This window comes from Xenopus tropicalis, chromosome 6 (assembly GCF_000004195.4).
Source record: "Xenopus tropicalis strain Nigerian chromosome 6, UCB_Xtro_10.0, whole genome shotgun sequence".
In the NCBI taxonomy this organism is placed as follows: domain Eukaryota; kingdom Metazoa; phylum Chordata; class Amphibia; order Anura; family Pipidae; genus Xenopus; species Xenopus tropicalis.
Window position 1 is genome coordinate 108,511,740 of NC_030682.2, and position 24,177 is coordinate 108,535,916.

General features: G+C 40.9%; 1 protein-coding gene across 2 annotated transcripts; it reads right to left on the reverse strand.

Annotated features, from left to right (window-relative positions):
* Positions 1 to 1,191: 1,191 nt before the first annotated feature.
* esco1 (establishment of sister chromatid cohesion N-acetyltransferase 1) lies at positions 1,192 to 23,783 on the reverse strand. Of its 2 annotated transcripts, none has more exons than XM_002934125.5 (10): positions 23,531 to 23,783; positions 20,508 to 22,483; positions 16,662 to 16,776; positions 12,512 to 12,578; positions 10,229 to 10,346; positions 8,739 to 8,870; positions 8,412 to 8,501; positions 7,988 to 8,131; positions 7,067 to 7,254; positions 1,192 to 2,448 (listed from the first exon to the last, which is right to left on the reverse strand). In XM_002934125.5, the coding sequence occupies exons 2-10, from the start codon at positions 22,479 to 22,481 to the stop codon at positions 2,307 to 2,309; spliced, it is 2,970 nt and encodes a 989-aa protein (XP_002934171.2). In that variant the 5' UTR covers positions 22,482 to 22,483; positions 23,531 to 23,783; the 3' UTR covers positions 1,192 to 2,306. The 2 variants fall into 2 exon arrangements, with proteins under 2 accessions (XP_002934171.2, XP_031759600.1); XM_031903740.1 differs by lacking the exon at positions 23,531 to 23,783 and adding an exon at positions 23,327 to 23,484.
* Between the last annotated feature and the right edge of the window lie 394 nt (positions 23,784 to 24,177).

Here is a 24,177-nt window from a genome sequence, read left to right on the forward strand (position 1 = left end):
AAAAGTAAAGCCTCCCATGCTAATTTTTTGTTTTAGCAACAGTGCCCCCTCTTTAATCACTTCACTGACAATGAAACCCAGTGGGCTTCAGTCCTGTTGGGCCCGCCTCCCTGGGCATGTTGAAGGGCCGGATTGTTCTCAATCAGTAATCAGTGGGGGGTAGAGAAGTAGTGTGATGGCAAACTAGTGCAGGGGTGGACCCTTGATTCACTTCTTCCCATGAGCCCCCTGATACACCAGTCTGACACTGTGTGCATGTTCCTAGTTGAAATCCATGCCGGCATATAGAGAGCCCAAATGAAGGAAAGCTTTTTCGTTTGGTAGTTTGGAGAAGAGAGTCATATTTACCCCATTTTGAATTCATTAGCCCATTCAACAAGTGAATTTCTAAATTAGCTGTATTTTCACACATAAAAGTGTGTGTGTGTGTGTGTGTGTGTGTACATATATATACATACATACATATATACACACACACACACACCAATATTATGCTAAATATTTGCATTATTTTTTAATTACAAACAAGTAAAAGGACAGAAGGAGGGGAAAGAAGAGCGATGCTAAGTGCATCAGTTATTGAAATTCATTCAAAATACAGAGTGCTTTGCAGTTAAAGATTCTGTAAATCTAACCATACGCCTCAGATGGCACTGAGTTTCTCTGGGCAACCTCTCACTAGATAGGTCAGTTTCTGAAGAGAATCATTTACCACCTTTTGCCACAATTGTATGAGAGAAGGATCAAGTGATTCACAGTGCCTTAGGATGGGCTCCTTAGTGCAGTACAGTAGCTGTGGGTAACGCATCTGTCTCTCTTGGAAATAAGTCTGGGGCCAATTTGAGGCCGTTAGACCACATCTCTATCTAATGCAGGAATATCTCTCTGACATTTATTCTTAATTTTAACCAGGGGAGAGGGACCAGAGGAGTGCAGTACTGGCAGACACACAGACAGTTTGAAAGAAGCAGTGGCTGTGTTTGTAGCAAGGGAGGCCATACAAGCCCAGAGATATTAATACTATCAGAACAACCGGTTTGGATAGGAAACAATCCTTTCTGAGGCAAATTGGGAATGTTTTTTCCCCTTCCCCATATTATCTAGGTGGGATTTCTCTCCATTTTAATCTTGATGGAGGAAGCATGACATCCCCATGTATATTGTTGGTTTCCTTACAAAAATTCTCATGCCTTTTAAACCACTGAAAACTTTAATTAAAAGAAAGATTTGCATTTTTTTTTTTAAATTCATATTCTACACATTTACAGAAAGGCCACAGCAGTTAATCAACATACAGTATAAACCCTTTAAAAAGAGTGACTAAAAGCAGACAAGTATCATTCGGAAGGCCTGGGAAGGTATATACAGAGCACACATCTAAAAGCCAGTGAATATGAAACTACCAGGTCACACACAACCTTGACCAGAATTTGTCCTTTTCTCTATTAGAACAGAACTCGTTAAAAATAAACATTTTTAGTGATGTTTATAAAAGCGCAAGAGCCTGCCTGGGTGATGCTGGGTAGGGGAGAGAGGAATGAGACAATGCGGGGCTAACCAGCGAGCAGAATTTGGGTTCAGGCCAAGCGTGAAACAGGTGATTACAGATTTACTGGCAGATCCATTGCCGTTAAATCTGTAATACTGAAGAATTGAAAATATGAATTTCTGGATGAAATACGAGAAAATCTCAATCTCCAATACTGTTTGCACTTGTACTCACTTATTCAGTCTCAGTATGTAAGGACCCAAAGGGACCATACTATTAGTCCACTGGTTCTACTGGCTCATAATCGGAACCACCAAAATGTAACCACCAAAAAATAGAACACAATCTCCAAATCACTAAGAATGTGACACAAACTGACATTTTGTTACTGCAAAGCATTATGGGCAAGCCAATTTCCAGGCAGGGAATGTGGTGCAAGATGAGTGCATAGCCCTAAATAAATTAAAATCTATACATAAAACAGCTGTACTTGTATACACCTACCCAGGAGCCTTCAGTTCACACTCATCACAATGTCTTCCGTCTGTACAATATAGTTTAGTCCACTATGAACAAAATCAATTGTTGCATGTAAACATGACTAGAATACTATATAGAAAATACTTCAACCGGCATCTTTTGAAAAAAGATAACAAAATATCTGCTTTAAAAAATTTAAGCTTTTTCCCCAGAGTCTTTTTTTCCCAGTTTTTATGAAAACCGAACAGCAACGTAGCTGCTCGTATCCTGAGTTCATTGTTAGGATACATGGAAACGGATGCAGATGGGTAGTTAGGTGGCCTCCTCTTTGGCACATTCAACTGTGCCCACTGACAAAGTTGTACACAAGGAACTGACTGGTGCCACAATAGCGAGTTGCAAAGAGTTTGCCATCAGGAGTCGGATCTGAGAATGCAATTTCATCTTTATTCAGAAAGGAGCCGTAGATAAAGTTATTCCTGCAGAAAGATAAAAGACATCATTACTCATCGATCTCTAATTCTAGAGATGAAATGCACAATTAATGACCATTATCAAATATATGTGATGATCCATCCAATCCAACCTGGGAGGCAAATAGTTGCCCCCAAAATAAGTTTCATGTGCCCCCACTGGAAACTTTAATTAAACTGGTTCTACAAGGCAGGAGAATGCAGCAATGAGCTCTGCTAGAGACTGCCATCCAAACCAACAGGGAGGTAGGAAGATAGGCAGCTGAGCAATGGGTACAGCTGAAAGTAAAATCTTGGCACATTTTTCTCTATAAAGAGAGAACCTCATTCTCATTATTGGTGAGAAAATACGACAAAGTATGGGGGTATAGCTACCTTCCTGATGTGATTGGATGCCTTCCTTTGGGGCTCCGCTGTTTGGGTCTCTATTATAAGCTGAGGGGCATTTATTCTGCACCAACACGGACCTCTGTACTCCTGTCTGGACTCCCTTACACCATAGTAACAAAATGGGTCTGAATACCGTGAAAAGGAAAGCAGCGGTGGCGGCAATTGAACTTGCGAAATATGTGAGAGAAGAATGGCCTAATCAAAATGGCGCCAATGCGCACCCACTCCCACACCTCCCCCCCCTCCCAGCAGCCCAGCCAAAGACATGGAACCCTATTTGATGGTTTAAATTAAGATCACTAGGAACATTTGTACTACATTTATCCCAGCCAAAATGGAGTAGTTGAAAGTGCAATTTTCCACTGTAGAGGTAGAACATTGTGTCAATAAACTAGAGAACCTTTTCAAGCCTTTGCAACATTATCTCCAACAAGCAATCAGACAACGGCAATCTAAAGCAGATGATTTGTAAAACCACTTACGTAGCAACAACATCCAACTAGTGGGCTTTCTGTAATGAGTAGAGGGCTCAAAACCAGAGGCCTTTGTGGAAAAATGGATAAGAGACACATTCCAGGTATCAAAACCTTTTGCTTCTTTTACTATAGAAAAGGCCCACCGAATTCCAATGAGAGCCCTGATCCCAGGTGCCCCGCCTAGAGCTGATTGATTGCCAGCTTGCATAATGCCAAAGACAGAGATTTCTTGCTGGCAATGGCCTACGCTAAATGCCAACGAACCTATAAAAATACTAAAATAACGCCCTATCCAGATTTCTCCCTGGAAATTCACAAGCAGCATCACCAGACCACCGAACATGGAAATTGTACAGTAACTAATTTACAGCTGCAGCCTGCATGGTATAACCCGTGTCGACCTGCAGTCACTACTTCACATGTTCCATCCTGTTTCAGGATTAGTATGATGTCTATGCCACAGCTCCTACATAGTCTTCTTAATTTTTGTGGTTGAAAAACAAACTTTGTCCTTCTCAAGTCCCAGAGCAGCAGGGTTAGCCATTTTTAGCCTACTTCAGGCTTAATAGCAGTAGTTAAAATACCTGCCTACTCAGACTGGCCTCCCTCTACAACACTTCTGGTGGAAAACACTTTCTCCAGATTCACAAACAGAAATCCACCTAAATTTCGACTCAACCGCCACTTTACCGTTTTTAGTGAAAGAAAGACAGCATACAGACACACTTGTGAATTTGTCATTTAAACGACATTTTTTCAGACATTTTCAAAATGGAGTACAGCTCAGTGTAACTCTGTCAGACCAGATCTAAGTTCTTTTGTTTTGTTTAGTTTCACCCAATCTCCTCACACCTCGGGTAGGGGCCCCATTGGGGGATCACTAACATATTAATGGGGATTAGCAGCCTATTGTTAGGGGGACAAGTTTCTGGCTAACCCTAGAACAATAGGTGCAAAAAGCCTCATTTTATAAACAAGTAAAACAGTGATTAAAAAAATATATATATACATATAAGATGTTTTTACCTCACATTTGCAATGTTATGCTTAATGAATGACGCAAAATATTATGAGTGAATATTTTGTATACATTTTTATTTAAAGGAAAAGTAAAGCCTCCCAAGCAAATTTTTAGTTTTAGCAGCAGTGCCCCCTCTTTAATCACTTCACTGACATTTGCCCCAACTTATTTGTGCCCCCATAGCATGTCCAGAACTACAGAGCTGCCTGACAGCATTGGCCCCCACCTTTAGCTGTGTTCTTTCTGTTCCCAGCAGCCATCTTGGTAATCAGCAAACAGCACATGCACACTGGCACTCATATTGGGGTACAAGGTTGGACTGACCCTGTTGGATAAAAACACAGTGGGCCCTAGTCCTGTTGGACCTCTATTCACCGGGCATGTTGGTGTGGGGGCCGGATTGCTGCTGCCCAGTAATGAGTAAGGGCTAGAGAAGACAGTATTTAGACCCTTAAATCTAGTTACAGAAGTGGAATTACACAGAAATATAGAAACCATTTGAAAGCCCAGCTTGTCCTGAATGAAACTAAAATTACCTTTCAGGAAATACCCCCAAAATGAAATGACAAATGGCATATGAAATGCAAAATCCTGCTGGCAAAATCCTTATTTCAAGGCTCATGTAGATGTGGGACTGGGTTTGATGGCACCGACAGATTTACGAAGAGCTAATGGCAAATTCATAAAAAAAATGTTGGTAAAATCACAAAATCTGAAAACTGTCTGTTTAAAAGACAAATTCACAAAAGTGGAGATAGAGGTTTGTGAATTAGGTGGAAAATCCGACAAATCTATCTCCACTTTTATTTTGTCTCAAAATCAGCACTTTTGTGAATTCCCCCCTAAGTGCTCTTTAAGCTTGTTTCAGGGTTGAATTCTGCTCAAGTTGGAGTTGAGCAGAAAGGGCAGGTATGTTTTCCACTATGCGTATGGTTTGAGAGGGGGGGTTGTTGATAGGGGTGGTATTTCACGTAGTATAATCACAAGGTATACACAGTTAAATATACATAGCATAACATGGCAGCTTACATGGACCTATATGTACAATGGCTAAACCACTGTCAATCCTCACATGGAACGTATGTGGTCTTAAAGACTAGGCCAAGAGGAAACTGGTATTAGACTATGTTAGAAAACAGCCAACGGGTGCAATCATGCTTTAGGAAACACTGATAAATGGCCCTATCTCTGGCTAGTGCTGGAAAAGTTTGGGATTGGCCATAAATTTATTAAAATGGTAAAATTATTGTAAAAATCCCCAAACACCTTCATTAGAGTCAATGATAAACTAACCACACCTTCTATACTGGTGAAGGGCACCAGACAGGGTTGCCCCCTTTTGCCAATTCCATTTGCACTGGCCATGGAGCCTTTACCCAGCATATACAATATCATCCAGGGATAACTGGTTTTAAGATTGGACCCCTCAAAGAGCGGATCCAAATGTATGCTGATGATACCTTGCTATACACGGAAGACAAGGGGGATACATTGCTATTGGCTCCCTTCAGTTTAAATGAGAACCTTGCTACCTTTCCTTTTAAAGTTGTTTCACAACTGACATATTTAGGTGTTATTATAGCATTACCTACAATTAACTATGTAACCCTGAACCCGATGCTAGATTAGCTACAAATGAAAGTCTGGACGTGGACCTTGTTACCACTAGGCCCCCTGGGGAAGATACACCCAATAAAGATGCTGGTACACATAGTGAATTGTAGCATATGTCCATTGTAATATCTTTGCCTATATACTATGCAGGTATACCAATGTTGGAAATGTTGTACTTTGCTTTCTTTTTATAAGTATTATATGACATTTTATGCTTTCACCATCTACTATATATCTGGAGCTGGATGCTATGTGTTTTTATTATTTGCTAAATAAATTCAACCTGAATTGGTTGAGCGTGTGTTGGTTCTTTATATCAGGGTATGGTTTCCTTTAACTGCACAAAAAAGATGAATGGGTGTTGCGATTTTCTGAGTTTCAAATATTACTCTCCTTCCCCACTAGGGGGCGACCTACTGCTGTGAAGCTTTAGCATAGGAGCGGGAATTTCATCCTTGTCTCAAATTAATGCAGACAAGTTCCTTGTGATTAAGCAAACTATCACAATGACCGGCTCCTCAGTGTAAATGGTATTTCAGACATGAGCCTGATATGCATCAATAAAACTGATGTGTTTAGCAGCAGGCTGTATATATAGCACTTCATTCAGGTGTGTACATATGTAGGATGGAACAACAGCTCTGAAGTAGAATAGGAAAGGCTTTGTACACTGCTATTAATGTTTAGATCTATTAAATAGGCTAAAAAACAGTTTTGACCCATAATAAATACCTTTATATTAAAATCACAATGAAAGCAGCACAATAGAATAAAAGCTGTAGGAAATGAATACACCTAGAGCCCCATTTCCATGTGCCAGTTTTTGTTACCAAAACACAATGGCAAAATTAAGTTACTATGGAAACAATTGAATTCTTTTTTTACCACCCTTGACCTGGTCTTTCTAAAGTGAATAAATGTATTGGCTAACCATACATCGGTATAGGGGCAGTATACCCCCTTGCTCATCCATAAATAGGGCTTGTGCTGAACATGCATTTGCCTTACTAAACACGCAGGTGTGCTGCACTTTAAAGGTATATGTTTAAAAAGATACTATATTTGCACATACATTCATTTATTGTTTGCTTTTTCTGGAAAAAAAAACATTTTTAAAGGCTACCTTAAACACTCAAGCATTCTGGATGCAATTTTCTTTCGGCGCATCATCGAAAAGACCCAAATGCGACTCACACCACAGATTGCTGGTTCCGGAGATGTTGAGCAGCACCATGCCTTCACTCTCTCAGAAATTGCTTTCTCTTTCTCCGATGTACCCTCGGGACTTAAATCATCAATCACTCTGTAGCCCTGGAAAGAATACAGAACAGAAGCAGTCCAGCTTAGACAAGGCTTCTGACCTTTTTCAGGGGACTTAATATCAGGAAGTTAGCCTTGCAATCCCAGCTCTGATATGAACCCTGCTTGAGCATGCGCAGTTGGGGCTAGCCGGAAATCAGCTTCAACTGCGCATGCTCAAGCAGGGTCCGTGTCGGCAGTGAGACCCAAAGCATATTCTATTGAAGGGAAGATGGCACCCAGGTATGCTGCTGTTCTGCTCTTTTGAGTTGGGTTTTTCTATAGGGCCACTTCTTAAAGTTAGTGGTGAGGGGGGTTGATGCAGGCCAGTTAAGGGGACTATTATATGTGAGGGGGTGTAGTTCTCCTTTAAGGGACAAATACTAAAAGAGAACCTGTTAGGCCAAGGATTGTTTTGTACGCAGGCAGAGAACGCAGATGATCCACTAAGTGCAAACTTGGCCATACGCTTTACTAAACAAAAACAATCTTTCCGCAGGCCAAAGATCTTAAACACAAGGCAACAGTAACACTGTAACGACTCAAGAAGAAAAAGTCAATGTCCTACAATGGCTCAGTCCCAGCCATCATACTAATACAACAGAGTATGGCTCTTATTTAAAAGTGAAGGTGCATAATGGTCATCCAACTAAACAGAACAACAAATGAACATGAAACAGTGGCACTAAATGGTGTTGCTAGAACTCTACTAGTTTTTTGTTTTTTTTTTAACTGGAATACTTACCCACTGTATATGTTCTGCTATTAAACACCCAACAACTTTTTTATCATTGCTAATAAACAGAAGAGTCTTGGTTCTGGAATGGAGCCTAAGAGGAACCTGCTGGAAACCCAGGTCATTATCAACCATTTCTCTAATCTCATCAACCTAAAAAAAAAAGAAAAACAGAATTTTCCTAAACATATTCTGCGTACAATATGTTAACCCTATACATAATTACTGTATGTGCAGAGGAATGTTCCTCAATGGCCCAATGCAATACTGACAATGAAGACTTGAGCACTGTACTGTAGTTTAACTGGTTTGGTAATCTGCACTACAAACTGTAAAGAACACCCATGTGTGGATTAGAGGATAGAGCTTGTAGCACTGTATATTCGCGTCCTTACACAAAATGCATGGTTGAGATACATAATCCTTTATTTACCTTTTTCAGTGCATATTTAGGGTCATCTGGCAATACCATGATTACCCTACCATCAGGGAATTCTGCAACAATCCTTTCTTTCTTCCAGCCCTTTGATTAAGGAAAATAAAAATTATTTAGAAGCTTTAGTCCTTAAGGAGCACACAAATTAATGCACAAATCATGTTGTCCCTGCAGTAACACCTGCACTGAAAAATATTTCAATACATTCAAATTTGTGTACCTTATATGGCCTGGCCTATCTTACAAATATTTGCACCCAGTTAAACATTTTCATTTTAGAAGAAGAATGAGCAGAAATTAAGATGCCCGAAAGAATGAACATACCACATATTTCACAGCACTGATAAACTGGTTATGAAAGAGCAGATGTTGAGCTTCATCCTCAGGATTTGATGCTGTATATAGCATTCCACAAACATTACAGGATATAGCTCCAAAACGTTTCTGACCTGCATCCTAATTGTAAAAAAAAAAAAAAAAAACTGATAAAAAGCAATATTTATTCAAAGTTAACATTTCTTTATTAACCATTCTTAGACTTACCAACTGTAATAGTGTTTTAAATAACATACAGTAAAATTAATTGGCATATTTTATAGGCTTGTGTTTTTGATGTAGCAAGACAATTTTCGTTCTTTAAAGGACAAGCAAAGTATAATTCGCAAGGGGTGCCAATATTTCTTTCAGGAATAAAATGCATCAACCTGGGGGAAAAAGTAGCACTGTGTGGCCATCTTATCTTTTTCCAGGCTCCTTTCCTTCTGCTGTGGAAGAATTCTAACCTCCCCCACCTACTCAACCTCCAAAACTTTAATTACTGATGGATGGGAAATTTTCAAACTTTACTCAGCTCAAAGCAAAGTAACACAAACAAGATCTGTAATTCTTTTGTTTCCTTCAGTTATGCCACGCATTCAGAGCCCAATTTCTTTTCCTAGAACAAGCCCATGTCACTTCCAATTAGTGCAAAATCTAGACTTCCCAAATGTGTACACACCAGAAGTATGTCCACTGGCACTGAAGAAGAAGAACAAGATTATCTCCCTAAATAAAACAAGATCTTTAATCAGACTTGTCTTATTCTATGCCAACAAATTGGTTGTCTTAAAAAAGATGGGAACCAGAGCCCCATAAAACAATTGGTTACCCTTATCAGCACATATGTCCCCTCTATTAGACTTATGAGATTGAGATTGTCCTGTAAAATTTGAAAAGGTATGAACCCTGGGGCTGGATGGAAACCCAAGGATAGTTGAGGATACCCACCTACCCTTGTTCTGACTCATTAACTGCTGATATGGACTCTATTTTCAATAATGCGTACCTATTTGTATAATGCTATTGATAATGGCCTGTACCTTCCTCAGCTGTTATAATTCCCTGACAGCCTACTAATACTGTGCTAAACGCCAATGTTTCTGTGTCAACTGTATTGTCCCCCCTAAAAAAAAATACTTGAAAAAAAATTACCGTCCCAAACATCCCAAGCACAGATTTAGACTCTCCCATGCACAGCAGAATAAAAATTTGGGTCAGTTTATTCACTGGGGGGGAAGGGGCATAATACCCATAATTCTTTCTCTGTAACTCCCAGAGAGTCAGTTTTAAATTATGAATACATTTCATATGGAGAAGACAAAGAAGGGATAATAAAGGATAATAATGTACTCCTGTGGGTGCTAAACATATACAAGGATATATACATAGAATACAAAACATAGATAAAAGAATAAAACACATTTAATTCTGATGAGAGGTTTACAATAACAATGACGTGCCCCAATATGCAATTTGCACAGTAATGTAGCACTTACTATAATTGCTTGTTTGTTGCCATCTTTCTCTGCTTCTTTCAGCTTCTTCACTTCTTTCTGAATATTTGCTTCTGAGGAAGTAGATTTTGCAGATGATACACGGCTTGTCAGTCTATTCCTGCAGAAGAAATGCGCAGTTGTGCTGAATTCTGATTTCAAGAGCTGACATGCTTTTAACGTGGCATATCAGAAGTCAGAGTGTGTAATCATGTACATCAATGTACATACCATTGCAATGTTTCTATAAACTATAAAAAGGGATCACTGGCACATATATAATTCTGTTAATGTAATCTGGATATTGTATTTAAACAGCATCTGCAAGTTAAACCCTGCTTGTTTTTGTAGATCTAATGAGAACCTGCAGAACCTGCAATGTGCTGATTCTTATGGCAAGAGTACATAGTGCACTATTAGATAGAAGCTTCAGCCTCCAGATATTAGTCTTAGGATTGCTTTGCTCTGCAAAGCAGTATGAAGAAGTTTGTTTTTTTACTTCTTAGCAATCAAGGCCCTAAGCAAATAACAAGTAATATAAAATATTTGTTTAATTTAAACAATTCAAACAAGCTGCATAAGCACCCAATAATTTAAAGCCCAAAGCTTTTGGTAAGCTCTCTGAAACAGTATAAACGATGAGACTCTTCTGCAAATGTCTATTAAGATTCTCATTCATCCAGGTCATGATATACAGTATCTAGTAGAATTAAGTCTAAAACAACTGGACTTTTCTGAGTTTTTCTTGAAAACGTTTCACCACTCATCCGAGTGGCTTCTTCAGTTCAATTGACTGGTAGGGAATTCCCCGGTATTTAAACTCTTGATGGTAGTAGAGTCACAGACATCCAATCACAATGGTTCCATTGAACTTGTTCAGTTAGGTGTTAGCTGAAACTGATAGGTGTAAGAAGGTATGATCCAATCACAATGGTACCAAGATTCTCATTGATGAAGGTGTTCATCCTTCAAAGTACATGACTGGAAGTGTGAACTGTTGTGAAACTGCCGGGGTAAGGATGTCAACGCGCCATTGTATGTTGGTGACAAGCGGTGTTCTCAGGCCCCCTCCTCTGTTCAGGGATGGTTTTTCCAGGTTGGCATAAATGGCCTCTTTCACACCTCTTTCAAACCATCTGTCCTCTCGGTCCAAAATATGCACGTTACTGTCCTCAAAAGAGTGACCTTTTTCTTTGAGATGTAGATAGACCGCTGAGTCTTGTCCTGAGGAGTTTGCCCGCCTATGTTGGGCCATTCTCTTACAGAGAGGTTGTTTTGTCTCCCCAATGTATAAGTCTGAGCACTCTTCACTACACTGGACAGCATAGACCACATTACTTTTCATGTGCTTGGGTGTTGGGTCTTTCGGGTGCACCAGCTTTTGTCTCGGGGTGTTGCTGGGTTTGAAAAAAACAGGAATGCGATGTTTGTTGAAAAGTTTTTCCGATGTTCCAGCAACATATGGGATGACTATGTTGTTTCGCCTGCTGTGTTCCTCCCTTCTGTTTGTAGGTCTGGTCTTTCTGTTGGTCTTTGATTTGGTTTTGATGAAGGCCCAGTCTGGGTACCCACAAGTTTTCAGAGCTCCTTTTAGATGGTATATTCTTTCTCCTTAGCCTCTGCATTGGATGCCACAGTTTCAGCCCGATGATGTAGAGTCCTAATTACACCCAGTTTATGTTCCAAAGGGTGGTGGGAATCAAACAGCAAGTACTGGTCTGTGTGGGTGGGTTTCCTGTATACTTCAATATCCAGGTCCCTCCCCTCTTTGATAACTATAGCACAGTCCAAAAAAGCCAGTTTGCGGTCTTTCACATCTTCCCTTGTGAACGTGATGTTTTTGTCCACCGAGTTTATGTGTTTGGTGAAGGCTGGAACCTCGCGTTCTTTAATTTTGACCCAGGTGTCATCCACATATCTGAACCAATGACTTGTTGTTGTTCCCTTGAAGGTGTCCAGGGCTTTCTTTTCCACTTCTTCCATGTAAAGGTTCGCTACAATTGGAGACACAGGCGAACCCATGGCACAGCCATGTTTTTGTCTATAGAAAACTTCCTTGTGCTTGAAGTAAGTGGTATTGAGACATAGGTCCAGTAAGGAACAAACTTGTTCTGGGGTCAGCTTTGTTCTGCTGCTGAGGGTGGTGTCTTGTTTCAGCCGTTTCCTCACTGTATCAATTGCCTCGGCAGTGAAACAGTATAAACGATGAGACTCTTCTGCAAATGTTCATGTCCAGTACATTCAGTAATTGGTGTTTAAAGTTATAACACATCATTTGGCACTTACCTCCCCTCATCAGATGGTGCCATCTGGTCTGTTAGTGAGCTATTAAACAGCTGCTTGGAAGCACAGGCTAAAATAGGAGTGTAAAAAAAAAAAAAAAAAAAAAACACAATTTAGTATTTAGCAAATTTTGTGTTTAGGGTATAATTACATTTCTCCTCTCTGGCCAAAGTAAAAAAATAAAAATAAATACAAAGCATATGAGGACACATATATGCTTCATTATAAAGACAACATTATGCAGTAAGTGGTAAGTGTCTCGCAAAATATCTGCCCTTGTTGCACAATAAACAGCATTCAATAAAGGTGCTTGTGTGTAAGTCATTAAATGCACAGCATAGTTGCTTTAGAAACACGTTTATTACGAAAATCATGTGCCTACAACCTACAGATGCAGGGAGACTCTTTAGCTACTACAACCCCCAGTAGGCAGCAGTATCTCCAGGAATCTCACAGTGGCCAGAGTCAATCTATGCAACAACCTTACTCCAGAAGAAATGTGTGTAGATGCCGAATGGCATAATAAACAACATCCTGATAGTGAACATTTTCTTCCCAATTGTGGAAAAACACTTTAATGTGGATAAAAAAAAAACACAGCAAATTGCACTCAAACTTCCACTGAATTTGCACTCTTAAAAAGGCAGATCTTTACTGCACACAGGAAACAGGTAGCTCAAATTTAACCAGAGAAACACAAAATGCTAAAGACACTAGACAGTAACTACAACTGAAATCTATTGTGTACACACAGTATATGTTGCTTGCCCCATAGATGATAACATTTGGGGGTTTCCTTAATGGAGAAGGATCTAGGGGTTTTTGTTGATAACAAGTTGTCTAATGCCAGGCAGTGTCATTCTGTGGCTACTAAAGCAAATAAAGTGCTGTCTTGTATAAAAAAGGGCATTGACTCAAGGGATGAGAACATAATTTTGCCCCTTTATAGGTCCCTGGTAAGGCCTCACCTTGAGTATGCAGTGCAGTTTTGGGCTCCAGTCCTTAAGAAGGATATTAATGAGCTGGAGAGAGTGCAGAGACTGCAACTAAACTGGTTAAGGGGATGGAAGATTTAAGCTATGAGGTTAGACTGTCGAGGTTGGGGTTGTTTTCTCTGGAAAAGAGGCGCTTGCGAGGGGACATGATTTCTCTGTACAAGTACATTAGAGGGGATTATAGGCAGTTGGGGGATGTTCATTTTTCCCATAAAAACAATCAATGCACCAGAGGTCACCCCTTTAGATTAGAGGAAAGGAGCTTCCATTTGAAGCAGCGTAGGTGGTTTTTCACGGTGAGGGCAGTGAGGTTATGGAATGCCCTTCCTAGTGATGTGGTAATGGCAGATTCTGTTAATGCCTTTAAGAGGGGCCTGGATGAGTTCTTGATCAATCAGAATATCCAAGGCTATTGTGATACTAATATCTACAGTTAGTACTAGTGGTTGTATTTATAGTTTATGTATGTGAGTGTATAGATTGGTAGGTGTGGGTTGGGTGTGCTGGGTTTACTTGGATGGGTTGAACTTGATGGACAATGGTCTTTTTTCAACCCTAAGTAACTATGTAACTATGTAACTATTAGATAACAAGCAAATGCCTTGAGGAGATTCCTAGCCAAGGGCTCCTTGGGGCTATAGACATGAGGCATATTAAACACCATTGCACTCTTACACAAAATGTACCTAATAACCTCCAACAGCTTGCCACAGTAAAACATTAGTAAATATGGCAAACACTGATAGTGCCAGGATGACACTGTTCAGGAACGTTTGATTTGGCATTTGGCATTAGTATTGTTATGAGTAAATCGATACAGCAAGGGTTAACATGCAGATTTGTGCACCCCTTCACTGATCAGCCTGCATTCCTAAGTAGATCTCCACAGCCCAATGATAACCAAATTCCCCCCTCCCTCCCCCCCTCAGATGGATTCTGTTCTAAAGCTAGCCTTGGTTATTATTACCATGGCCTTGAAGAGAGAACCACCTGTTTGGCTATAGAGCAGCTCTTTGTCTTCTGTGCTGTGAACAGATATCTCTATGCGCGTACACTGGTAAACTAGTCATGCCTATGCTTTTATGTTTTCTATGTTGTATGCTACCATGTCACAAAGTCTATAAAAACCCAGCGCTGTCTTTGTTCTGTAGTTCTGACTCATGACTTCAGAACCCAAGTACCTATTTAATAAACCCTGATATGACTTTTGGTATCAGAAATTTTCAAAACAGTATACACCTGACATCAATTAAAGTGGCTCTGATTGAGCTAAGATAAAGTTTGGCTGTTTCTGTAGGATGATGTAGAAATCTCATCATGGAAAGGTTTCAATCAGGGCAGGGGTACAAATAAAAGTATCCAAATCACTAAACATTCCATGGAGCATTTTGAAAACAGTCATCAACAAGCGAGAAAATATGGCTCAACAGAACCAAGATCAAGACATCCCTCCAAGATTGATAAGACAAGGAGAAAACTGGTCAGGGAGGCCACCAAGAGGCCCTACAGCAACATTAAAGGAGAAGGAAAGGCTAAGTCGCTTGGGGGTACCAAAATGTTAGGCTCCCCCAAGTGATTTAAATCACTTACCTTTTAGCCCGGGCTGGTGCCCCTGTTAGGGGAAAACCGCACCAGCCTGGGGTACCTGTAGCGAGCACTTCCTTCTTTCGCGTTTCTTCTGCGGCGAATTCCCTGGGTTGGCGCATGTGCATTAAAGTGAAAAGCTGACTTTCTTGTTAAAGTTCGGCTTTTCACTCTAATGCGCATGCGCAGCGCCCCAATGCGGAAGAAGGAAGTGCTTGCTGATACCCCGGGCTGGTGCTGTGCTCTCTTAAAAGCTGCACCAAGCCCGGGGTAAAAGGTAAGCGATTTAAGTCACTTGGGGGTGCCTAACATCTTGGCAAGCACTGGTTGTTCCTTACATGTGACAAAAATCAATCATATTCTTCATATGTCTTGATGGGGAGGGTAGCAAGACGAAAGCCTTTTCCCACAAAGAAAAATATCCAAGCCAGCAAAAAAATACCCAGTCTTCCACAACCATGTGGGAAAATGTGTTATGGTCTGATAAGACCAAGGTTGAACTATTTGGACATAATTCCAAAAGGTACGTTTGGTGGAAAAATAACAATGTCATCACAAGAACACAAAACCCACAGTGAAGCAGTGAGGGCAGCATCATGCTTTGGGGCTGCTTTTCACCAGCTGGTGCTTTAGTCAGTGGATGGAATCATGAATAGCTCCAAGTATCACTCTATTGTTACAAAACCTTCAAGCATTTGTTAGGAAGCTGAAGATAAAAAAGAACTTCACCTTTCAGTATGACAACAACCCAAAACATACCCCTATACCAATAAAACAATGGCTTCACCGAAGGAAGATCAATGTTTTGAGATCGCCCAGCCAGAGCCCAGACCTTAATCCAAAAGCTGTTCCTAGGCAATGCCCTCGTAATTTGACAGATCGGGACAAATTGTAAAGTCCTGATGTGGCAAACTATTACCCAAATACGGAGTGCTGTAATAAAATCAAAAGGTGCTTTAACCAAGTATTAGTTCAGGGGGTGTGCACACTAACACACACTATCGGAGCTTTCTAGATAATGGAGTTTCCGTATAATGGATCCTATACCTCTCTCTCGTGATCATACAGTTAAAAAAAAAAAAGACCAAACTACAGGGTATAGTTGGCTTAAGGAAGGCATCTAATCAGATAAAGAGGCTGGCAATTTCAAGTTATCAACAAATCTGTCCTTGGTCAGTTAGGCTAATGCCAGACGAGGCGTAGGTAGGGTGGATATTTTCGGCAAGCGAAAAAGCGGTTGCTGAAAATTCCGCCCTACGCCTCCTACATGTGCCTGCACCCGAATGAATGAGATATGCTCGGGTGCAGGCACATGTAGCCGATATACACATGAAAACGTGAGATGCAAAGTCTCGCGTTTTTATGCGTATATCGGCTACATAGTGCCTGCACCCGTGCGTATCTTATTCATTTGGGTGCAGGCAAATGTAGGAGGCGTAGGGCGGAATTTTCAGCAAGCGTTTTTCTGCTTGCCGAAAATATCCGCCCTATGCCTCGTCTGGCATTAGCCTAATTCAAGTTTCAAACAGCAGGCTACACTGGCCAAATATATGTGAAAAACTGGCACTGCTCACCTTTAGATGCAATCACATCTGGATTCTGTTGCTCAGATTGTAACTGAGGTGGTTTCGTTGGAGGCTTCTTCAATGGAGAACTTTCTGGACTAGAATCTAAATGCAACCTGAAACCCTAGAAAAGGAGACATTGTTAATTTGAGACAATTTGCAATTGTTTTAACTGATACTCAGTTCTCCAGTTTAGTATTTCATCCGGTTGCTAGGGTTAATATTTACAGTGGTTTGAATGAGATATGGAATATGAATAGAAGAGGCATGCATAGGAATATAAGTAATAAAAAGCAAGCCACCTCTTGAGAAAGTCACGTTTGTGACAAATGGTGGCAGTTGGGAATGGAGGGCCCTCCTTTAAGTTCCTTCCAACATATTTGAGGTCTAAATGCATGCAGGCTTTTAGCAAGGTGCTGTGTGGGAATATACAGAGATACAAGTGCTGCCTACTGGAGTCGTCAGAGATCTGGCTGTGAGTCAAGGAGTGGGAGCAAGCTAAATACTATTTGCACACTAACAGCACATGCTAATATTTGCAGCAAAATTTCAGTCACATTAGTGTAGGATTTTCAACTAGGCACCATCTCTCCCTACTATACCTGCTATCCCACAGCCCCAGTCCCTTCCCAGAGGCTATTATCCCACTGCTACTATAGGCACCATCTCTCCCTACTATAACAGCCATCCCACAGCCACAGTCCCACTATCCCACAGCCACAGTCCCACATCCCCAGCCATCCCACAGCCACAGTCCCTCATCCCCAGCCATCCGACAGCCACAGGTCCCACTATCCCACAGCCACAGTCCCACATCCCCAGCCATCCCACAGCCACAGTCCCTCATCCCCAGCCATCCCACAGCCACAGTCCCACTATCACACGCCATGCCACAGTCCCACTATCCCACAGCCACAGTCCCACATCCCCAACCATCCCACAGCCACAGTCCCACATCCCCAGCCATCCCACAGCCACAGTCCCACTATCCCACGCCATGCCACAGTCCCTCATCCCCAGCCATCCCACAGCCACAGTCCCACATCCCCAGCCATCCCACAGCCACAGTCCCACATCCACCAGCCATCCCACTAAAACCAGCATCAAACATAATGAAAATTATTTATTAAAAATATCATTTAATCTGAGTACTTAACCCGGCTTTGTTATTTGTTTATTGTAGGCATGTGGTAGTATTACATAAATTGATACTCTTAATTAAAAAACAGTGTGATCACTAGGCATTGCCGGGAATATAAACCCGCAGAACGCTCTGTATATATCTACTTACACGCTGGCCAAAGGAGTGCAAATATGGCTCCTTGACAGACGAGCGCGCCAGTCAGCGTTACGTCACAGGGTCACGAATCGGCACATGCGCAGTAGGAGCAGGCGAAGGGGGAAGTGACATTGTGGAGTTTGAAAATGTCAGCGCCAAAGAAGGAACACAGGCGAATCTTCTGAGGGCTGGTGCGCCGATCTACAAGCAGCGGCTAACTTTCTAAGGTTAGCGGTTCAAGATAGGGGCTGATGCCCTTTTCAAATATGTTAATATCAAATTCTGCCTTTCCTTCTCCTTTAAGTACAGTATAACATTACATCAACTGATTATGGTGGTATACATTTACATTCTATAGGAGGGCCCCCTCTCTAACTGCGGTTTCATTTAGTTTAATGGGATAGAGATTTTTTTTATTAACTGCTATGATGCTGAAGAATAAAATGTATCTATTTTAGATTTTGCATTTATAAGTAACCTTGTAATGGTTTTAGTATTTGTTTGGAGCCAAAAAGCAAAAATTACAAAATTGTAGCCCCACAGACCAAGTCACATCATAAGAAAAACTGAACTGTTTCCTAATCGACTGACAAACTGTGCTTGTTAGACATACATGACCCAGTATGGTTCCTCCCAGAAACACTATGTCCATTGGTTTTATACAACATTATGTCAAACTGCAGTTGGATGCAATCAGAAGTTTGAAAAACAGTGACTTCTCTGTATATGATCTTGATCAAACTGCTATTCCATTCAAGAAGAAATTCATAATAAACATGGCTAAAGTGTGACAAATGTAAGTCAAGATTTGCTGCACAGGCCTAGGCTTTTCCGGAACTGCAGTGACCATCCTGTGGCCACAAACCTTCCACCAAATATAATTATGCTTGCACATGCCACCTCAACTATTTGGGTGTGAATCCCTTTGTATAGCAGTCATCTGATATAAACTGCACAGTGTGCAATAATTATTCAGTTACATTTGCTGTGCAGCAAACATGGCCACAAATATGCTCCAGCTTCATTAATTTCTGCACAAACAAGAACAAAATTCTAGCCATTCAGTATTAAAGGGAATTTGTGCTGATCTAAATGTTTGTATAATTATTCCTACTAGTAAGAACAGTTCAATCTGTGAACAGAACAGAAGATCCCAAAACATGTCTCTAAAATGGTTAGAATTTCATTTCGGGTAGCTCTCATAACTACTGAAGTCAAATTGCATATGTCCACCATTAGAAACAGCCTGAACACATTAGATCTACATGGGAGGAATGCTAGTAAAAACTTTTGCTGTACAAAATGAACATCAGTGCAAGACTAAGGGGCTGATTTACTAATCCACGAATTCGAATGGAAAAAATTCGGATTGGAAACGAACATTTTGCGACTTTTTCGTATTTTTGCGACTTTTTCGTCGCCGTTACAACTTTATCGTAAATTGTCGCAACTTTTTCGTAGCCGTTACGATTTGCGCGAAAAGTCGCAACTTTTTCGTAGCCGTTACGATTTGCTCGTACATTGTCGTATTGAGCACTCGTAAACGGCGGGCAAAACTTTAAGACTTTGCATGATTTTGGAAGCCTCCCATAGGACTCAATGGCACTCTGCAGCTCCAACCTGGCCCAAGAAAAGTCTCCCATAGGGCTCAATGGCACTCTGCAGCTCCAACCTGGCCCAAGGAAAGTCTCCCATAGGGCTCAATGGCACTCTGCAGCTCCAACCTGGCCCAAGGAAAGTCTCCCATAGGGCTCAATGGCACTCTGCAGCTCCAACCCGGCCCAAGGAAAGTCTCCCATAGGGCTCAATGGCACTCTGCAGCTCCAACCCGGCCCAAGGAAAGTCTCCCATAGGACTCAATGGCACTCTGCAGCTCCAACCTGGCCCAAGAAAAGTCACGATACTGAAGCTTGAATGAATCCGAAACTTTCGTACCGCTACGAAAGTCGTAACGCTACGAAAAAGTCGCGACAATTTACAAAAAAAAATCACAAAATACCGATCATTACGAAAAAAACGCATTCGGACACCTTTGGACCATTCGTGGATTAGTAAATCAGCCCCTAAAGTTTGCCCATGAATACCTAGGCAAAGACCATGACTTCTGAAACAATGTGTTCTGGAAAGATGAGGCAAAGATAGAGTTATTTGGCCACAGTGCCAGAAAACAGCATTTCACCAGGACCTTATACCAGGTGGAAGGCATGGAGCTGGAAATGTTATGGTTTGGGACTGATTTGCTGCATCAGGGTCTGGGCAGCTCACAATCACAGAATCCATGCTGCATTGTATCAGAGGGAGCTAGTGGATAATGTGAGAAGAAAATTAAAGTAGCACAGTTAAAAAAAGTGGACCTTGCAACATGATGATGACCCTAAATCCACTAAGGGATGGCTTAAAACAAACAAAAATGATTCTAAAACTGTCAAGTCAAAGAATGGATCGAAATTCTGTGGGGAAATGGGGATAACACATATCATCTAGTTTGCTGAAAAAATCACAAATGCACTTGGTACTACAGAATTCTATGTATACAATTAAAAAATAAAGCAGTGCATACACTAATATATATTTACCTCATCAAATGTTATTTCAAGATCATGATTTATGTGCTTGTCCAACACACCATTTTCAGTCTTTTCCTGTTTGTTCTTCTGTATAGCTGCAGGCTTCGTTTTTTTAGAATCAGGTAAATAAGACACTGTATTCATTTCCACAGGTAATTTTTTATCCAAAGTCTTATCTAAGGTGCTAGCAGCCAACTGGCCAGTCTGGGAAAGTTTTGACCTTGCCTTTATCACATCCAGATTGGGAAGAATAGCACGATTCCTTGGTATATTCATTCGAGATAAGTTATTTGCTTTATTTAGTTTGATTTTGTTCCATTTTGAGTTCTTCAGTGCTGGACTGGTTTTCCTGTCTAACTTACATTTGAGCCTTACAGCTGTTCTACTTGAAAAGAATCGTTTGGAATGACTCTTGTTTTTCTCTTCGCCATGGCAGAGATGTATGGCTTCAGGTTGTGCGCTCTCTTTGTTCTCCTCAATTAGATGGTCTTTCTGTTGCATATCTTGAGAACTTGGCACGTCTTTTTTTACTTCCACTGTATCAGACTCAATTTCCCCTGCTATTTCATTACATATATCAAGAATACTTATCCTCTTAGCTTTAGGGACATCTGGAAGTGAAGGGGTTGGTTTATTTTTAGCAGTACCTGAAACAGTTTTCCGTCTCTCTACTGTGACCTTTTTAGGTGAAGCCTTAGCACAGGGTGTTTTTTTCTTTGCTGGGGTATCTGTACTGGATGTTTTCCATTTTGTGGGTTCTGCTTTCTCTAAAGGCTCTTTAGAAAGAGATACACCAGAAGAAAGACAGCATGCATCCACCTCATTTTCAGTTACATCTGTATTAGACTTGAAGGAAGCCAGTTCTATCGCTTTACCATTATTAGTGCCCATGTTTTTTATTCCTTCATTTTGAATTGCCTTCAGTTTTGTTCCCTCATTTGGTCCTTTTACTCTGGTCCTTAATGTCCTGCTTTTAACAGCAGTTTTTATACCTTGCCCTTGGCATTCCTGTGTCTTTCCCCTCTGTGTTTTCCTATTTGCAGGCGACAAACTTGAAAGCCGTGGGGTTCTCTTAGATTGCCTGCTATTTGATTTCTTTGCTTGGGATGATGTTATAGTTACTTGCAACTGCTTACCATGTTTTTTGCTGGAGCTTTCCTTTGGCTGTGCATGAGTGATTGTGCAAATGTGTGCTTTCTTCTTACCAATTACAGCAGATTCTTTACTTGCAGAAATCTTTTGGATAGATTTTCTGTCAGCTTTGCCCCGAAGCTCAATATTTCCTTTATTTTGTGCTGGGGTTTTTTTCACAGAGGTGGGTCTGCCCTTTAAGGGTTCTGTTTTAGTACACCTAATACTTAGATTTTTCTTTGCATTTTTTGGTGTTTCTTTGCTCTGCGCTTTTCCTTGTTTCAGTTCCAAGAGTCTAGAGCTTCTTTTAGTGCCTGTTTTGCTTTTCTCATTTTTCCCAGATGCAGATACTTTCAGCCTAGCTAAAGAAGTGTTCTTAACTAGGTTTTTTCCAACCTTAGATGTATTTTTTGAATTTTGCATATTTGCTCTCTTATTTTCTGCTTTACCCCTTTTTGATGCTGTAGAAGCTTGACCTGAACTACGTGACACCTGGGTAATTCTGCTTGAAGTCGGTGCTTCTTTGGTTGTTTTCAATACTGACCGTTTTACAGGCACACTTTTAGCTGTATTAGCTTTGGCTGATTTTCTCTCATTTATTTTTTTTTGCAAAACTTTCTGTGGAGACAGCCTTGAAGGTGGCTTCTTGATGGCTTTTTTTGCAGGAGTATTTGCTTTCACTTGGGGTTTCAGTACACTTTTCTTTTTAGCCGAAGTATGATTAGCTGTAGACGTTTTTGACTTGCCATTTGTCTTTTTTGTGGTTACAGAATGGTGTTCATGGTCTTTATCAAGCTTCTGGCGTTTTGCAGAAGATCTCACCGGAGGTGACTTTCTCTTCTGTGATGCCATCGCTGTAATGAAAAATGTAAAGAAAACATTTGTAGTAGTCATTTTTTGTGCCCCTCCTACAAATAGGAAGTTAAAACACATAGTTCCCACGTGGCAAAACTAAAGAAAGGATCAGCAATATAAACAATGGGAATTGCTGCAGGTTGCCTTTTGTGGAATACAATAATGATGGGGTTCTCATAACAGATCCTGTTTAAGTCAACAGCAAGCAACTGGGAGAGTTTTAAAATATGTTATCACAACTGCCAACAGAACTGTAAGCTGTGCCAGAAGGAGAAAACAAATAAAATATGCATATAAACTTATTTGCTGCCTAGACACAGGCTTTCTTTGCATTCAAAGCATCTAGAATGAGTGTGTTCTGCACTACAGTAAGACTGATAACCACTGTGTTTTAAAGGAAAAATAATTATCTTTCTACAGCTTATCATCATGAAAAAGAAACCCCCCGTGTCTGTTATTGCTTAACATTAGATGCCATTACCTCACAATTGAAAAGCTCAAGCAATATATTGTATTTTACTTTCTACACTACTACATGTAGTGTACTGTCCCCAGCTGTACTATGCAACTAAACAGACAGCTCCCATTCAGTGTACTTGACAAGAGTTTTAGGGCATGAAAATGCAAGCCCTGAAATATTTTTCCAGTGCCAGCCAGCTTGATCTGTTTAAAGTAAAAGCATTGCAAACAGGGCCAAGATCAGCACATTGATCTATGAGGCACAATAAAAGACATTTAGAAGTTCTGATAACTTCCTGAACAATTCTATTTAACTTCAGGGTACAGGATACTCTTGCTCAGTACAGTGCAAGCTCCCACAAGGCAGGCAACATGCTCATTACCTATAGGAGTGCTTGAAATTGATGCCAGTAAGCAACACTCGCAAAGCTCAGTGATGGAAGTGCTTTACAGCATGTACTCTAACGTAAAGAAAGCCACTCTGGTGCATGGCGTGACACTGCTACCATGCCCACACAAGCAAATAGTGTAGTTCTGTACTGTGGGCTAGCCAAGCCATTCGCACGCTGTTTGTGACAGTCACCCACCAGCCGTATGGGGGGCAGCTGAAGTCCACGTCTCTCCTTCTCATTTGGCCTCTTCTTCTCTCCTGTGCGGCGCTGCCAGCAGGGAAGGTTCCTTGTCCCCGGAAAGCTAAAACAGCTTAACTAGTATTCACCACAAACCCGCCAACCATTCTACTGCTGTAATCCTATCACCGGCTTCTAAGCCAAATACAACGAGAAGAAACTTCCCGGGCGGAGTAGTAAGACGTCATCAGTGCTCCCTGGCGCCTGCGTAATACGTTCATTTTTACCTCCTCACCCTATGTGCTGCTCAAGCCTCATTTTGGAACTTCATGCTTCCGGATCTGGAAGAATTAGGGTAGTTGGCAGGGTTGGAGTTAATTCAAGTCTACCTAGTTTAGTCTTCATGGAGAAATGCTGTAAATAAAAGTAAAAAAAAAATGCCCTCCCCCGCCTCCCGTCCAAATTGCATGTAAACTTGGATAAACGCTTATTGAATTTTCCTTGATGGACTGGCTAGGTAATCTTGAAAAATCAAGGGTACTTGTAATGATGCTGGGTGCGTTGATTAAAAGAAATAAGCAATGCCCTTCTAGTCTAGGTGATATTTTGTCTATTTTTTCACGAGATCTAGCGACCTTAAAGTTATTAATGTCAAAAATCAATAC

Bases quoted from the DNA above. Each gene is read 5' to 3' on its own strand.
- esco1 (XM_002934125.5), bottom strand. From the start codon at position 22,481: ATGGCATCACAGAAGAGAAAGTCACCTCCGGTGAGATCTTCTGCAAAA. The intron at 12,579-16,661 runs GTGAGCAGTGCC...CTCCTATTTTAG, and splicing joins AGATGTGATTGCATCTAAAG to CCTGTGCTTCCAAGCAGCTG. The intron at 10,347-12,511 runs GTAAGTGCCAAA...TTTCTTCTGCAG, and splicing joins GCACCATCTGATGAGGGGAG to GAATAGACTGACAAGCCGTG.